At 39.4% G+C, this 18979-nt stretch overlaps 1 protein-coding gene across 1 annotated transcript; it reads left to right on the top strand.

The window, feature by feature from the left end:
- Positions 1-15654: 15654 nt before the first annotated feature.
- DKK1 (dickkopf WNT signaling pathway inhibitor 1) lies at positions 15655-18764 on the top strand (the record flags this gene model as incomplete). The annotated part of the gene is made up of 4 exons (XM_081104808.1): positions 15655-15900; positions 16143-16305; positions 17477-17620; positions 17750-18764. 4 exons carry the CDS (start codon positions 15655-15657, stop codon positions 18001-18003), a joined length of 807 nt encoding a protein of 268 aa, XP_080960934.1. The 3' UTR covers positions 18004-18764.
- Between the last annotated feature and the right edge of the window lie 215 nt (positions 18765-18979).

Below are 18979 nucleotides of genomic sequence, written 5' to 3'. Positions count from 1 at the left end.
CATATAACTTTTTTTTTAGTGTTTCACAGCATTATTATTTCATTTTGTTTGTATTGAATAATGTTTTTAGGTCTAAGTAGACTTGAATTAATGTCATAATTGTCAGTATTATTGAAAATTATGTCAACTGTACTGTTACTCATCTGTCCCATAGTTTAGAACACAACCTGGCTATCTGGCATTGTTGCAAGTGCCTTAAATTCATGGCATCCTATTTTAAAAAGAACAAATTTGGTGTTATGCTGCATGACAAAGACAAACACACCTCAAAATGTTGTCCTTTCTTAGCTTGCTGCGTTTTACAGTTCTTTCTGCTAACAATTTATAAGCCTTTATTATATAATATTGATGAATTACAGAAATGATGAAGTTGTTCTCTTATTTCTGTTAAATGTACCAGAGCTGTGTATCTGTTAATGAGATACAGCGTCATTTCTGTGAAATGTATAAATGTATGTGCAGGTCAAATTAATATATGACATACTATCAGTCTGTACACAGGTATTCCTGTTTTGCTAAGCTGTGCAGATTCAGTTTAGAAGATTAGTACTACCAAGTTCTAGTATATTTTATAGACTCCATTAACAAAGGTCCAACTCAAAAGAAAAATTCGAAAATGACTGCTCACCAAACCTCGTTATGAAACCAATGATGAAAAAGTACCTTGGTGCACCACTCAACAAAACAGGATGCTTTCTCTGAGTTCTTGTATATGCAAATCATTTATGAGGCAAGTTTTCAACAGTCCTAGAAAGCTGAACATTGGCAGTGTGTTGTTAGCCCTCCGCTCTATCGGCCCCTGCGTCAACAGAGAGCTCTGGGACCTTAGCAATGACTCAGAGGTTTGGGCTTTTCCAGTAGAGGGACATTTCTTTGAGCTTCATCTATCAAATTTATTTCAATGTATGATGTTTTTACAACTGGTCAGTTCTTTTGTACTCTTACAGCTATGGTTACTTGATTGCCCTCTTACAATTTGTTCTACATGAAAGAGTTCTTTGTTAGTCAGAATGCAACAACTGTCATCAAATGGTCATTGACCACTTGCACTCTTTTGATGTAGATTAAAACTTTTTCATAAACTTAACCTGCTTTGATTTGCTCTGTATTTTTCCTGCAGCTGTAATTGCCGAGTGCCTGTTGTATACTTTATAGAGTTGAAATAAAAAAATAATTACTTTTGAACTTAGTTGATGTTTAATTCCAGGCAAGATTCCAAGAATTGATATATGTATCATACTAAAATTGAAATACTGTATAGGGCTAGTGAAGAATGTCACTACAGCAATGTAGAAAATACTTAAAACCGGGTGTCCTACATGAAATAAACCAAAGATTTTGTATGCATATATGCATAACCCATGGACACAGACAATAGGGTGGTGAAGGCCTGGGGTGGGAGGTGAGGGTGGACTAGAAGGGTCCAATGGGGGGAAAAAAGGAGGACACATGTAATACTTTCAACAATAACGATTTTAGAAAATAATGCATTATGAGCTCATATAAAATGAATCCAACAAAAAGAGCCCAAATAGCCACAGCAATCTTGATAAAAAAGATGAAAGTTTGAACTATCACACTACCTGACACCAAACTATACTACAATATTATAGTAATCAAAACAGTATGGTGCTAGCATATTAACAGACACATAGATCAACGAAACAGGGAGCCCAGAAATAAACCCATGTTTATGTGCCAATTAATCTATGACAAAGAAGGTAAGAATATGCAAAGTGGTAAAAACAGTCTCTTCAATAAATAGTTCTGGGGAAGCTGAACAGATCCATGCAAAAAGAAACGAAATTACACCACTTTCTTATACCATATACAAAAATAATCTCAAAATGGGTTAAAGACTTAAATATATGAACTGAAACCATAAAGCTCCTGGAAAGAAATGTAAGCAATAAACTGTTTAATATTATCTTAGCAATTTTTTTTTTTTTTGGTTATGACTCCTAAGGTAAAGACAACAAAAACAAAACTAAACAAATAGGACTACATCAAAGCTTTTGCACCCCAAAGGAAACCATCAACAAAGCAAAAAGACAACTTACTGAATGGTAGAAGAATTTGCAAATCAGTTATCTGGTAAGGGATTAATATCCAAAATAAATAAAGAACTCAAACAATTCAACATAAAACAACAACGATCTGATTTAAAAAAATGGGCAGAATACCTGAATATATATTTCTCCAAAGAGGACATACAGATGGCTAATAGACATAGGAAACAATGCTTAGCATCCCTAGTCATCTAAGAAGTGCCCCACCTGTCAAAATGGCTATTATCAACAAATCAACAATCAAGAAGTATTGGTGAAGATGTGGGAAAAGGAACCCTTGTGCCCTGTTGGTGAGATTGTAAATTGGTGCAGCCACTATGGAAAAACACTATGAAGAGTTCTCACAAAAATTAAAAAGAGAACTACCTGATGAACAAGCAATTCCACTTCTGGGTATTTATCAGAATAATTTCAAAACACCAATTTGAAAACATATATGCATCCCTACGTTCATTGCAGGATTATTTCAATAGCCAAGATATGGAAGCACTCTAAGTGCCCACTGACAGATGAATGGGTAAAGATGTGGTATATACACACAATAAAGTACTACTCAGCCATAAAAAAGAAGTAAATGTCACCCAAATAAAATTTTACTTTTTTAAAAAAAGAAGGAAATCTTGCCATTTGATACCACATGGATGGATCTTAAGGATATTATGCTAAGTGAAATAAGTCCAAAAGAGAAAGATAAATATCATATGATTGTACTCATATGTGGAATACTAAACAAACCAAAACAATCAAACAAAAACAAACTCATAGTAGTAGATACAGAGAATAGATTGGTGGGTTGGGTGAAGGCAAAATGGGTGAAGGCAAAATGGGTATGGTGATGTATAACTAGACCATTTTTTAAAATATATTTTTATTGATTTCAGAGAGGGAGAGAGAGATAAAAACATAAATGATGAGAATCATTGATTGGCTGCCTCCTGCACACCCCTTACTAGGGATGGAGCCACAACCCAAGCATATGCTCTTGACCAGAATTGAACCTGGGACCCCTCAGTCTGCAAGCGTATGCTCTATTCACTGAGCCAAACCAGCTAGGGCTAACTAGACCCTTTTTAAAAAAAATCCTTACCTGAGGATGTGTTTTTATTGATTTCTTTGTTAGAGAGAGAACAAAAGAGGGGGGGGGGAGAAAGAAAGAGAGGAAGAGAGAGAGAGATATTGATCTGACTGCCTTCCATCCATGCCCCAACCAGGGTTTGAATCCGCAACTTAGGTATATGTACCCTGACCTGAATCCAACCGGAGACCTTTTGGTGCACAGGATGATGCTCCAACCAACTGAACCACACAGGCCAGGCCTATAACTAGACTTTTGATAGTGATCACTTTATAGTGTATACAGATGTTGAATTATAATGCTGTACACCGATTTCACCTATAAATCAAAAACAAAGAGCAACCAATAGCCCTTGTACAATACTGATGTTACTCTCCCAGCTTTATCCCATCATGAAATCCTAACTGCAATGAGCAGCAGAGGAACACTTTCTCATAAGGAACTATTAAGATTTGCCAAACTCAGTCTTGCATTTTCAATTTTCTTTGACTTTCAGCTATAAATGTCAAGCCACATCAGCAGCAATTCCCATAAGGAATCAAAACAACATCTTGTAACAAGCTAACAAGTTCATGCACAATCCCAATATTATTCAGGGTAGAGAATAAATAAATGCCTCTTATTAAAATATTTATTCAGAATGTGTTTTTATACAAAAAGTCTTCCCACTGGAATTATTTTTTTTTAAATGAATGGGACTATGTTTTACTTCTATTTTTACCATATAGTCCTCCAATTTTCTTAGTTCACATGCATGCACATACATACACACATATGAATTCATATATACACATGAAAATATACAGAAAAGAGTTTGCATATAGACTCAATTTCCTTCCATTACTTCTTTCAGCAGTATTACTAAGCTGTCTTATTTAACACAGCTTTATAAAGATTCTTTACATCTTATAGGGCATCTCCCCACCTTGGTTGCTCTTTTTAAAATTGTCTTAGTTATTATCCTTTTTTCCTTATATAAATATTAGAACCAAATGGTCACATTTCACAAAAACTTCTTTTAGGGTTTTGATTAAAATTACTTTGAACTTATAAATTAATTTGGGGGAATTTATAATCTTTGATACTAACTTTTTCCACCCATGGACACTGTACTTATTATTTACATTTTCTAAAATGTCTTTTAAAACATTTTATAAGAGAGCTCACACACCTATATATTTATTTTTTTTTTTGCTATTTAAAGAACATCTTTTAACCTATTATATTCTTGAAGTCTTTTATTAGCATACAGAACTTCAATTGATTTTTTACATATTGCTTTTTATGTCCAGCATCCTTGCTGAAATTTTACTAATTTATTTGTTTATCTCTCGGTTATTTCTAAAGATAATACTATCAACTCTGAATAATAAAATATTTTTATTTCATTCTTCCTAGTTCCAATCATTAATTTATTTTCTTGAAGTTATAGACTGGCTAGAATCCCAACTAAGTATAAAATAATGATATTACAATTACCGCTCTTGCTTTTTTCAGATTTGAAGTTTTACCATTAGATGTCTGATATAGCAATTCAGTTGCATAAAATCATTTTCAGCATATATTGGAATGGTCATATGGTTTTCTTCGACATCTGTTTTTGTGGTATACTTGGCAGAAATGTTAATGGACTTCTAGTATTAAACTATCTTGCTTCTTGGCATAAATTAATCTTTGTCACAATATGAATTTTTAATACATTGTTCTACTTTAGATTTTTGTGTCTGTGATGTCAAGACAACAGCCTGTAATTTCTCTTTCTTTAATTATTCTCGTCTGGTTTGTGCATCAAGGTTACATAGCCTTAGAAGTTTGGTCAAGTCTTCTCTCCCAGAGAACAGAAATATCTGCCTATATATCTACATCATTCATAATCAGTAACTAAGTTTTAAAATGAAAAGAAACCATTCCCACCCATCAGATTTTCAAATTAATATTTTAAATAGCAAAATTTTGGTTAAAATGTGCAGCAATGTAAAATTCTTACATACTGATGGTACAAATGTGAATTCTTACAATCATATTGAAGAACAATTTTGCAATATTTAATAAAATTGAAAATGTCCATATTTTACAACCCAGTGCTTCTGCTCATTAGTCTATTTCCTAGAAAAAAAAATCACAAGTATTCAGAAGAAGATGTAGGTAAGGATTCTCACAGAAGCATTTTGAAATAGAAAAAAAAAAGGAAATTGAAATATTTATCACCTGGATAATGGGACATAAAATGTGGTATATTCAAACAATAGCATGTTATACTGAAGTAAAAATAAATGTATTAGCTAAATTTATTATGTATGAATCTCACAAACACGAATGAAAAAACTGTATGATAATAGTCTGATAGCATTAATATATTTTTTTAAATGTTCAAGAACTTTTATTTCTGGGGAAATGACAGGTTAGGTTATTCAAGAGCAACATTGCTAAAAAAAAAGAATATTCTCTCTCTCTCTCTCTCTCTCTCTCTCTCTCTCTATATATATATATATATATATATATATATATATATATATATATATTTCTCCTTAAAAGTCTCAAAAATAGATAGAATGACTAAACCATAGTCCAAGAAATAGCTAAGCCAAAATCTAAGAGAAAGTAGGACCCATGAGAAGTGGGGTACTGAAGCTGTGTTTGCCTTGAGAACAGTCTGGCAAAGTTGAATTTGGTGAAGCTTAATTTTGGTTTGTGGTAACCTGGGACAAGGGATGTAGATAGAAGTCAATGTCCAGAGATTGTCATTTATTACAATTAAATAAATTATATTTATAATAACTTCACCTGTTTTACTTCATTTTATTTTTAAATTCTTGGGGTCATTTACACCAATTGTATCTCTGTGGTAGAAATGCTTCATAGTTTAACAGTGAATCACACATCAGATTTAATAATAATAAATTGATTAGAAAAAATAGTGAGCAGACTACGATGCAACTTCATTTGTCAAGTCATGGCTGAATTACACCCACAGGTTTGCTAGGTATACAAAAGTATCCATAAGAATCAATTGGCTATAGGATATTTGCAATAATGAGTATTAAACATTTTCTTACTATTTGCAAATTATGAGCTACATATCCTGTATGTGAGTAAAATTTATAATATGCATATATATGTGTATTCAGAGTGTCCCTTCAAAATGTATACACATTTTAACAGCTGACAACTCAATTTTGAAACAGAAATTTATTTTAATAAATACTGCCTTTATAATTATTCAAAGTGTGTGTATACATCATTTTTTTTTTGGGGGGGGGGACTATATATATATATATATATATATATATATATATATGCGCATTTTAAAAAATGCTGGTTGTTAACCATTTACAGGATGCCACTAGTTCTAGGAATCCAATTATACAAGCACTCCAGGTGACTCTTTTTTATTGTAGTTGTTTTATTTTGTTTTTGTTTTTTTTTTTGGGGGGGGGTGTTCGTTTGTTTGGAGATAGAGGAAGGGAGATGGAAAGAGAGAAAAATGGATTGACTGCCTTTTGCATGCCCCCTACTGAGGCTCAAGCCTGCAACCCCTGGAATCTAACTGATGACTTCTCAACCAACTGAGCCACACTGGCCAGAGCTCCAGGTAATGTTTTGATCAGTTAAGCCTGAGCAATGCTGAGCAAGGGCCATCTGTCCCAAGTCCCTAGCTCTGCACCAGAATCATTTGGGACATTAAAATATAATAAATATTTCTGAGCCCTGCAACAGACATACAAAATGGGGACCCAGAGCAAGGCTCAGGAGATGTATGTATGTGCAATGTTGGGGTGTGCAAAAGTTTGGGAAACACTGAATTTGGAATTATATTTTAACCTGACGCAGAAAGTGAAGCTTTTGGAACTTGGAACGTGACAGATCTGGTGGGAAGATATTTCTAAAGTATAGCCATTACATTGAACCAATGGAAAGTGTTAAAAAAAGGAGTCATCATATGTTCCCAGATCTCTACAATCAAAAGAACTAGGAGCCAATTCTGCAAATATGCATTTTTAACATGCATTCTTGGGTTATTTTTATGTACACAACAGTTTAAGAATCACAGACTTGTAGAGTTCTTAATCATCTTTTTGGGAAACTAGCACCTTAATTGATTAATACTTGCCTTTCAATGCCTACAAAAATAGAAAAGAATTGTATTATTTTCTCTCTCATTCCTTACACACTTGCAAGGAAAAGCTTCATTTATTTAATTACGTACTTACTAACTTAGTAATCTCAGCTACTAATAAAACCATAGCAAGGTAAGTTTCCACAGGAATTTTGAACTTTGTCTGCAAATTAGGAACTGCACAAACAAGAAATACATTTAGACCTTCAGACTTCACACAAAGCTCTAGCCACTGCTCCCTTCTAAAATTATTAGCAATTGCAAATGATAGAAGCTAATGATATTATCAGAAGGAGGGAGCAGGATATGCTTTTGACAGAAAGCTAATTAGCCAGTAGCTCCTCTGCCTGACACTTTCATACCTTCTAAGTTTGTGACTAAACTGAATTTACAAAGTTGTCTATTATTTGCAAAATGCTTTTCACTTGTTTAGAGTAGAAATTTACTCTAAAAAGTGCTGTTCTTGTAAATGCACTTGGCTAGATAGAGAGAATATTGTGAGATGATAATGGAAATATTGGTGGAGAACATAGCAATATCGAAAAATGTGGACAGGGCCTAATCTAAAACAGTAAGGACATTTTGAAAAGTTTCATTTAGGTTGACTTGCGTCTTATTTTAGGTCATTCTTATAATAGATTTTAGATTATAATACTAAAATAGTATTATACTAAAATAGTAGTATACAGTTTTATACTTGGCATCTAACTTATAGCTAAGAATTTAGTACACAAAAATAGTTATTGAATATTTGAATATTTAGAATTCATGTTTTCATACATTTCCAGAATCCTTTATTCTTTTACAAAAGGATTTTTTTTATTAAGTTCAGAGAGAGGAAGAGAGAGAGAGAAACATTGATTGGCCATCGCCTACACACATCCCAGTCGGGGATGGGGCCCACAGCCTGGATATGTGACCTAACCAGGAATCAAACCCACCATCTCTTGGCATATGGGACGATGCTCCAACCAACTGAGCAACACCAGCCAGGGCATGAGAACATTCTTTTTCTCCCAGGATTTCTCTTTAAGAAAATTTAGCTATCAGAGGAACTTTGGGAGCAGTTTAGAATTACTAATTTGTTAAATAATAACAATGCATAACCACCAATAATAATTTTACCAGCTACATATATTGTGCTAGGAGCTAAACTTCCAGTATGTCATTTTATTAAATTTTCTACTGTTCTATATGACTTGTATTATACTAGTAGAAAACTGGGCTCTAAAGAAATGGAAGTATCAGTGTATTGTAACTATTATTTTACATAAGCATATATGTTTATATCTTCTTTTTGAACCTGAAAACTTCCAATTGTTAATATCTGCTTATTTACATAGGTAAAAAATAATATTCCCCATTCCTAGCTGGTTTTTCTCAGTGGTTAGAATGTCATCCCATGGACTGGAGGTTTGCAAGTTTGAGTCCCGTCATGGGCCCATACCTCGGTTGCAGCCCAGACCTAGAAACTTTTGGAAAACACTGAATTTGGAATTATATTCTAACCTGAGGCATAAAGTGAAGCTGGTCAGAGCATGGGCTTGTGCAATAGGCAGCCAATCTATGTCTCTCTCTCACATGGATGGTTCTCTCTCTCTTCTTCCCTCCCTGCCATTCTCTCTGAAAGCAATGAAAAGAAATATCCTCCGGTGAGGATTAACAAAAATAATAATAGTAATAATATTCTATTTTTATTCTCTCTAAATAGTTACATGTGTATAACCTTTCCTAAGATTGGTTTGGCCTAGGATTTTCCTATGATATTTATAACAATATGGAGATCTTAAATTTTGTATCTAGGAATAAGTAATGCAATGGAGAGCCTTTGGATAGAACTACAGTAGAACTACATAGATTGAGAACCTGCATCTCAGATTCTAATGGTCATTTTTTTCTAATTTTTGAAGATATAGATTATTCTATGAATAGGATATTGTGTAAAATACTAAGAAGAATAAGAGAATGTTTAACCTAGAATGCAGCAAAAGTATACTGCAAGATTAATAAATCATTTACATCTTCCTACGAAGAATTTCAAAAACGCCACCAGGGGGCAGCAGAAGAGCGGGTTTCTCCCCCTTGCTGCCAGACCCTGGAGACACAGCGGAGCCTGCTGTCCCTCGCTGCTTTAATCTTCCCCTCCATCGCCTTTCCTCTGCCCCCCCTTTAATTAAGTCAGAAGGGCCCTGTACTTATTTGCCCATGAACTGACACAGCAAACCAACAGCAGGCATTGTAGTGTGAATGGATTTGCGACCAGGCAAGGGGCTTCAGCCCGGATTACCCGCCCCGCAGCTGAGCACAAAGTCTGCTCAAAGCCGAGCAAACGGACTATTTGTGAAAATGCCATCCTGGCTCAAGTCTGATTAAGACCTGGGGTCCCCAGGCCGTTTGATCTTCGCTCATCAAAGGGAGTCCTAAACAAGCTTCATTTTACACTACTGTATGCCGGCCAAGGGTTGTGACACCAAAGTGCAGCCACCGTGAGCTGCTCCCGGGAGCACGTGAACAATGGGCCCTGGTGGCTTGGTTGAGTGCAGAGCACCAGGCCCCCAGCTGGGACGTCCTCCAGCACAGAGGCTGCACATGACGCTCAGGGCCTGACTTCGGGGTATTCTGGGTCTGCCCCAGAGGCAGTTCCCCCACTTGCCTCCCTCCACCTTCTCTATTCCCGAACTCAGCTGAAAATTGTGTTTTTGTGTGTGACTTGGGGTGATGAAGAATCCTTACACTAATTATACATCCCTCCCCTTTCCCGCTGAAAGCTAATAGTTCTGTTTCTAGCTGCCTCCTTGGTCCACTCCCTGGCAACTCTTAAGTCAGGGCCTTGGGACACTACAGTGTGTTCAAAGTCCTGTTTCCTTTTTCTTTTTTCCACCAAAAGATCCCATTACCATTAGTCAGTTGGAGATTTAGAAATAGCTGGAAAATTCAGCTCTAAAACGTTATAATCAATTTTGTGATAGAAAATTTATCTCACTCTCTTGCTTTCTTTTCAACTGCTGTGGGAGAGTGGTGTGTGTGTGTGTGTGTGTCAAACACCAAACTTGAGAGTTAAATGGCCTGATCAAGGTCCCATATTTGCCAACCAGCTAGCAGCTGTCACCCTAGAAGACCCCAGTACAGAGTTCCAGCCCCCAACTCCTGACACCATGGCACAATACCATTCTTGGCCATGACCCTTGGACAGCTCCTGCATCATAAAGGAACTCGGTGACATAGAGGAAAATGATTTTTCTCCAGGTTTGGAGACTGTTTCAAGAGGATCTTGCATCCTGCTTTCCGTTGTTACTGGCCTATCTTCAGAGCTGGAAATGTCAAGTCTTTTAGGGGAATGTTAAGGGGGGTATTTGCACTCCCTGTAACTACACACCATGGATCCTTCTGAGTGTCACCACATCAGGAAAAGTTCCCTCTGGGTTTTAGTCAACGGTTTCTAGGTCTGGGCTCTATTCTCAGATTAGTTTTTTAATATCCCACTCCTTTAAAGCATTCCTTCTGAGCTGGGTTGAAAGCGACCATGGGGTCTGGTTTATCTGGGCTGGCCATCTCCACTGACCAAATAAACATAATCATTGTCAAATCTCGCCTTCTCTGTGTACTGAGGAGTGCAGAAAAGCCCAATCCAGCCTCTTGGGAGTCGTAGCGGGGGCCTGGTCCAAAAACTCTTTTAACATCATGAAGCGCATGAAGACTAAAATCTTTTAAAGGCCAATGAGAAAGTCATAATATTTTTTTTTACTAAACTCATAAAGAAGGAATCCCTACTATAAATTCAAGATTGGTACCAACAAAAATGTTGGCAACACTCACCATAAGGAATGACATTCATGCAATGTTTTCCCAGTGAAGTAAAATTAAATGGCAACAGATCTGCTTCCTTTGATTTAATAAACAGATAAAATGAAAGGAGGAGGAAAGGAAGGGGGGGAGAGGAAGGGAAGAAAGAGGGAAGAATGAAGGATGGGAATGAATTAAAAATGCAGGAGTCACACAAGAATCCCAAATAACAAAAATGGAAAAATAGTTTGCAAATGCCACAGTATTTTGGGAAATGTATTTGTCTGCTTGTCTTCCTCATGAACGAAGGGGTTGATGAGTATTCTGTGCCTGGCATACGGTGCTTAAAATGTGAGGAAGGCACATATTATCGTGCCATTCCTGAGTTATGAGGTTCGATTCCACTTTGGTAAACATATTTTACCTATTTAAAAATGTAATGCAAAATATTAAACTTATTGCATTAATTGTGGTCATATTTAAACCAGATCAAAAAGGAGCCAGGGTTCCTTACAGAATGACATAAACTGGGTTTAATAAATTAAATTCAGCACAGTCATCAGCACCCTCTTTCCCTTGTTGGTCACAAGTCCTGGGCCTTTTCCTATCTTCCCGATGACCTAATGCAGTGGTTCTCAACCTTCCTAATGCCGTGACCCTTGAATACAGTTCCTCATGTTGTGGTGACCCCCAACCATAAAATAATTTTTGTTGCTACTTCATAACTGTAATTTTGCTACTGTTATGAATCGTAATGTAAATATCTGATATGCAGGATGTATTTAGGCGACCCCTGTGAAAAGGTCATTCGACCCCCAAAGGGGTCGCGACCCACAGGTTGAGATCCGCTGATCTAATGGATATGCCAAAATAGAATCTGTTTAGAAAAAAAATTTAACCTCCATTCTCATGTAAGTATATTTCTTTCCCTAACTAGTCATAGATTGAAAGGTTTCCAAGGTCAAGGAGCCTGCTTTTAATATGTAAATATGTTGTGGGTATACTCCCAAAGGCACTAGGGTAGAATTTTGCATATAATGGACACTTATTGAATTGTAATTGGCTGCCACCGATGGAACAATGAACTTCACTTTACCTCTGTTACCCACCCTGCTCTTTGGTTGCCAGTGAGCAAACTCAAACATGGGAAGGATTTTCAGATGGAGGCGCCATTGAAAAAGTAAATGTTCCCATTTGGGATAAAGAGTTGGCTTGCTACATACACGCCTGGCTCCTTCCTACATCATTTCTCTCCTGTACAATGTGTGAGCTTACCTTCCCTGCCCCCCCCCCTCAATTATTTGAGGATAATATAGTCCTCATCTTTATCACACATGTCAAGTGCCATGCTGATCACATAGTAGGAATTCAGATATTGATGAATTCATTGTTAGCTTTCAAACTGTGACAACTTCAGGAGCAGCATGGAAAGTGAAGAAGGAGGTACGACTGAGTCCACTCTTAAAATCCTACTCTTGGCTTAGCTCTCCTAACTTAATACAACAGATTCTGTCAGCGCTTCAGGATTATTAAACCCTAACAGACATATAGATTCAGGAATCAAGATTGAATTTATACGACATGCCTTTTTTGCTAAGGTTTTCCGTAGGTTGATTAAATTATTCCACTTTTTTTATGCCCCTGGACAATGGTTTTGTTTGTGAATCCAAGCTCCTAATGGGCTAAATTTGTTATGTATTGACATGTACCATATCTTGCAAAAAAGGGGAAAAGTGATTGGTCTTCAGTGTGGCACAAGCATATTTTTAGAAATATTTATTTAAGATAATGGGACTAGAAAGAAATATTGTCACACTTCCCAAGGTCAGGGAATTCTTTCTCCATCTTAAGAATTTAACATTTCAACATCTTAAGAATTTAACACAAACTATATATGTGTGTGTGTGTGTGTGTGTGTGTATATATATATATATATATATATATATATATATATATATATTTTTTACCACATCAAAGGTGCTCAACACCTTGATGACTGGTGTTGTTAATATGCTGCAAGTGAAAATATGGCATCTAAAATTTCTTATGTCTTTACCCTATACTACCTCCCCATCTATATAAACTTCAAGTCAACTGACAGTAGGGCCATATCTGCCCATGCCCAAAGGAGACCTGGTTCATTGCCGATTCGCAATAAAAGGCATATTGACTTGTTTCTTAGGCTCATTTTTTAAAAGCTTATATAAACAACCTCCCCCACTTTGTATCAAATTTTCAATTTGTTCCAAAAGTTTCTATAGTGGTAGCCGAAAACTAGATCATTGTACAGGTTGATAGTAAAACCTAAAGAAATATGTGCAACTTAATCCATGTTAACATTTCAAGTGGAGTTATCAATAATAAGCCAGAGGAAATTCCACAGGATAGATGGAACTTGGGATGGGAGGGTATCAATGTAATTAGGGGTGTTACTAAAGAGTTGTTTAGAAGATGTTCTTAATATGACCTCTGAAACCCAATAAATTAGAACACAGACCATTACAAACTTCTTTATTTTATTTTATTTTTTTTAAAAAAAAGGTACTCCTGCCTTTCTTAACTTTAGGATTATTCTACTTGAAGATTATCACTGGCTATACTTGGTCATAGTTCCAGTCATAGATATAATAAGTCAGGGTGTAATTATAAAGACCCTTGAGTTCAGTGAGCACAAAATAAATATACACAACAGTGATTATTCAATCATCTTTTTTCTTTCCTGAACTCGCATAGCAGTTGTCCATTTTCTGACACATCGACCTGTTTTAAAAAAGAATTGTGTACATTTCCTAGCTTATCCTTACTGTAATTAGAATAGTTCCCTCAACATTTGTATTCACTGTGTCCCTCCCCCCAAAGGGCAATAGCCTAAGAGTTGCCCAATGCCAGGGATAAAGCCTAGTCCTACCTTTCAGATTGTTGCCCCCCCCCCCCCCCCCCGCTTTTCCATTTTAAACAAGTTTATTTAAACAGCAAGATGCTTGACTTGAAGGAAAAAACTCCCTAGGACTCATTTCTTTTAGAGTAACTTCTCCTTAAAGACAGATTGCCCCACATGTAACAGCTATGTGCAAAAAAAGTTATAAAACTGTTCTTGGTTTTACAAGGATAAATGAAAAAGATTAAAATTCTCCAATCGGACAAGGTGTGCAAGGATTTTTATATTGTGTTGTTGTTGTTGTCAAACAGTGAGAGCAAATAACTTACTGGAAAATAAAGATAAGAGCTGAATGAGCATACGACTAATGAAGAAATTTATTTTGTTTAAAAAAGAAATTATTTCCTATTTATAAGCAGGACAGCATTCTTACACACCCTACTTTATTATTTTTATGTACTGGTTTAAATCACATGAAATTCACTTTCGGCTTCCCTTTTCCTGAAGCCAGTCCCTTATCTCCCAGGAGGGGGTAATTCCTTGTCCAGGAAAGGTCTGAATTGGGATCAAACAGGCGTTCTCAAGCTTTGCGATATGAAATACTAATGAGAAAGTCAGGTGCTAAGCCTTAGGGCTTCTTATCTCCCGGCACTAACCCGCCACTGAGAAGGGAGAACCCGCGAGTGAGGACTGGCCGGCCGCTGGACCCTGTCCGCCTTTGCTCCGGCCACTTTGATCTCACCCGTCTGCCTAATCAAGTTCATCTACTGCCCGGACTGCTCAGATTCAAAGAACTACATTAAACAGTTGATTATCAGATGGTCATTTCCCTCTCCCCTCCACCCATGATCTAATTTCCAAATGCTAGTCTCTCGCCTCCCTCTCTAAACTTCCCATCAAAAGAGAATTAGTTCTTCTTCCTTTTAACCCTCATTTGATGTGCAAATTTCCTTCTATTTGCACATTTTTTTTCTCCCTCGGGAGAAAGGAAGGGGGGGGGGGAATTCAATGATCTGAAAGCCAAGGACCTCGCCCCAAATCGGCAAACCGTGACTCTAAAGGGTTAATGAGCAACTCGCTTTGGCCACCTGGCCCTTCTGGCTGCGAGGCTTTGATAGAGACTTTGAGTGACTGATCGGGTTGTATTTAATACTGAATATCATCTATGCGCACAGTAAGCCAGTCCTGGCGTAAGGGGGAGAGGAGCAACGTGCTTTTGCAGAGAGCATCACACTTCCGTTCTGACCAGCATTTCAGATGCGGATGTCCCAACTGGAAGTCTAAGGCAAGGCGAGGGCCCCCGCGCCCCCAAGCTCCTCCTCCCCCGCAGTTGTTAAAGCCGCGCGCTCCAATGCTCCCCGAGTACAGTCACCCCCAAGGTGAACTGGTCCAGGGGAACGCCTGTGCCCGGGAGGGGCGGGGTGAAGAGTGTCAAAGGCCCCCCTGCATGTACACAAACACACCCCTCGCAGCCCCTCCCAGGGCTTTGAAATCCCATCCCAGCTTTGTTGTCTCCCCCGGAGGGGCCGGAATGCGCGGAGCCCGCGGTATAAAGGCAGCCGGGTGGCGGTGGCGGCGCAGAGCTCCGTGCGCCCCGCAGCCGGGACTGTGGGACCGCTGGAGGCTCCGGGGACCCGGACTTGCAGCCACACCAGCAGCGCGGCTTCCTGGGGACCCGGCTTGCCAAGTGACATCCCTCCCTTCTCTTTCTTCCCTTCCCTTGAGTTCTGCGATGAAGGCCCTGGGCGCCGTGGGGGCCGCGCAGGTCTGGGTCGCCCTGGTAGCAGCGGCTCTCTGCGGCCACCACCTTCTGCTCGGAGTGGGCGCCACCTTGAACTCGGTTCTCAATTCCAACGCCATCAAGAACCTGCCCCCACCGCTGGGCGGCGCTTCTGGGCACCCGGGCTCAGCCGTCAGCGTGGCTCCCGGGATTCTGTACGACGGAGCGAACAAGTACCAGACCATCGACAACTACCAGGTGAGGAGGGCTTGGGGATCTGGGAACGCCGTGACCCTGGGGAGGTGGCGTCTGGGAAGAAGGGTGTAGAACGGGGCCGAGTGAGTGCCGTTCGGGGAGCATTTGGAAACTGCGTTCGGGACAGTGGGCGGCGGTGACTTTTGGAGAGGTGGGCGGAGAAGGGCTGTGATGCGCGTGCAAGTTCAGGCGTGCGGGCACCTGGATGCCCGGTGCCTCATCCTCTCCCGGCCCCCTTCCCGCAGCCCTACCCGTGCGCGGAGGACGAGGAGTGCGGCTCGGATGAGTACTGCGCGAGCCCCGCCCGCGGAGGGGGGTCGGGGGCGCAGATCTGCCTGGCCTGCAGGAAGCGCCGCAAACGCTGCATGCGCCACGCCATGTGCTGCCCCGGCAATTACTGCAAAAACGGTGAGTTCCCTAGCTCCCTCTGGACTCCTCGGACCGTCCCGCCTGTGCTCACCTGCGGTTGGGAGGACACAGTCTCTGCTCTGAGCAGGCTGCCGTGCCGCGGACGAGTGGCTATTCAGATTGCAAGGTTCCCCTGAACCCGCTGCCTTGCCAGGGTTGGTCTCAGAGGACAGAACGTTACAGGGGTCTTGGAGCTCTTTATTTTCCTCCGGGCCCCCTCAGTGAGTTAACACGACTGCTTATCTGGGAGTGGACCCCCTCCCTAAACACAGGTCTGGGACAGCCTTGATATCCATCCAGAAAGAAGACGATGGGGAGGGCGCTTGGCTGATCCGAGGATACCCAGGGAAGCACCCCTGCTGTTTACCTGGCCTGTTCCTTTCTCTTACAGTGCCTCTCGGGGCTCTACCAGTCTGGCTTCTCCTTCGTGATCCCTGTTGAGACTGTTGTCAGCCACAAGACTCCGATTTATCTGTGCTGGCCATTCTTAAGGGAGCTCTTGCTATCCTCCACCCTGGCTTCTCTTCCCTACCCCCTGCCTCCACTTCCTGCTACCTTAAAATAAGTACTCCTCCCCGCAACCACAGATCCACTAAAATTCAATGTCTCAAAGAGGAAGTAGACTCAGACAGCCAGAGGAGACTCCAGAAATAAACTTAAGGGTGGCGATCCTCCTGAGGACCCAGTAATACCCCAGGATGAACTAACTAGATCTCTGTAATATAGAAATTACACAGTAAAGGAACTGGTGGGTGACATTGCATTCTTCCAAGGAGCTGGTATTGCATTTGCTTAACTTAGTCTGGCAGTACTCACAGGGCAGGGAGGTTATTTTTAAAAGCATTTCTTTAAGTGACTGATTTTCTTTTTCTTGCCCCGTGGGTGGTATTAAAATGGGCAGAAATCTCACTGTCACTACCCAGGTGGGTAGGAAAGTACCTCAAATGGCTATACGGGGGACGTTGCATATGACTGCAACAGTGTACGCATTGATGCTTCTGTCCATCTGGGGAGTTTTGCACTAACACTAGGAAGTTTGGCTTGTGTTTAAAATCATGCCACTTCAGTGAGGTCCCCCGAGTTGGTGCAGGCATGACAGACTGCCCGGTCACAGCTGTAAGTGGTCACACATTACAGCGCGGGAGTTAACCACTATCCCCTGCTTCCTCAGGAATATGCATGCCGTCCGATCACAATCATTTCCAACGAGGGGAAATCGAGGAAACCATTATTGAAAGCTTTGGTAATGATCACAGCACCCTGGATGGGTACTCCAGAAGAACTACACTGTCCTCAAAAATGTATCATACTAAAGGTAGGTTCCGGGACCTTTGGACTCATTCCCGGTTGTCAGCACATCAGACGTGTCTTTTGCATCATCTTGATGCCATAATGCAGCGTGAGCAGCGAGCATGTATTTTCCTTATTGTCTCTTCTCTCCTAGGACTAGAAGGGTCTGTCTGTCTCCGATCATCAGATTGTGCTACAGGGTTGTGCTGTGCTAGACATTTCTGGTCCAAGATCTGTAAACCTGTCCTCAAAGAAGGTCAAGTGTGCACCAAGCACAGGAGAAAAGGCTCCCATGGGCTGGAGATATTCCAGCGCTGTTACTGCGGAGAAGGTCTGTCTTGCCGGATACAGAAAGATCACCATCAAGCCAATAATTCTTCTAGGCTTCACACCTGTCAGAGACACTAAGCCAGCTGCCCAAATACAGTGGACTCCTTTATATAATATATGCTGTGAGAGCCTTTTGTGACTTTTGCCAGCTCAGTCCTTAAGGATGTACAAAGTCTGTGGTTACAGTTAAGCATTCCAGTAATACCTTCTGAAAAGCGGAGTGTTAAGAGCTTTGTTTCTTTATGGAACTCTCCTGTCATTGGTTGCAGTAAATTACTGTGTTGTAAATTCTCAGTGTGGCACTTACCCTGTAAATGCAACAAAACTTTTTAATTATTTTTTTCTAAAGGTGCTGCATTGTCTATTGATCATCTTGTTATGTAAATTTTTGTACACATTGATTGTTATCTCGACTCTGATTAATATTCTATATTAGATTGTAATAAATAAGTTTAGCCTCTACTTCCTAAATGCATAACCCTTTTAATTCTAGAGTCTAGAATGCAAGGAACTTTTTGAAGGACAAATGATAGGTATCTAAAATTTATCATGAAAATACTAGCTTATTTTCTGAAATGTACTATCTCAGTGCTTAGATTACATATATATTTCTAGGCTGCGGTAGTCCTTGAAATAAAATTTTACATTTAATACCATGAAATGTTACAAGTATAGATACATTTTGGCATTGTGACCTTAGAAGTGTGTGTGTATTCTTCAGGGACAGAAATGTGACATATTTAAAGATAATCAGAGAAAGATATTGTCTAAATGTAGGGCAATTATTGATCAATTCTTGAGTAATTTTAAAGAAAAATATATTCTTCATTGACAAGCTCAAATGACCATGGTGTCCAAGACTTGCATTACTACTTTCAAAAACGGTTTCCAATAAATTAATATCTACCCAAATAGTTAATAACTATTGAGCAACAAAGGAAGTTTGCAACAAAAGTCATACCAGAGCAAAGAAGTTGATAGTTAGCAGGAAGAGGGGCTGTGTGTATGTGTAGAAATACAGTCAAAAAGCACATGCAGATTTGGTACCAAGTAA

The sequence above is a fragment of the Myotis nattereri genome (genome assembly GCF_964212035.1).
Source record: "Myotis nattereri genome assembly, chromosome: 13".
NCBI classification, from domain to species: Eukaryota; Metazoa; Chordata; class Mammalia; order Chiroptera; family Vespertilionidae; genus Myotis; species Myotis nattereri.
Note: the sequence above shows the minus strand (reverse complement) of the source record. Positions and strands in the feature narration are given on the sequence as shown.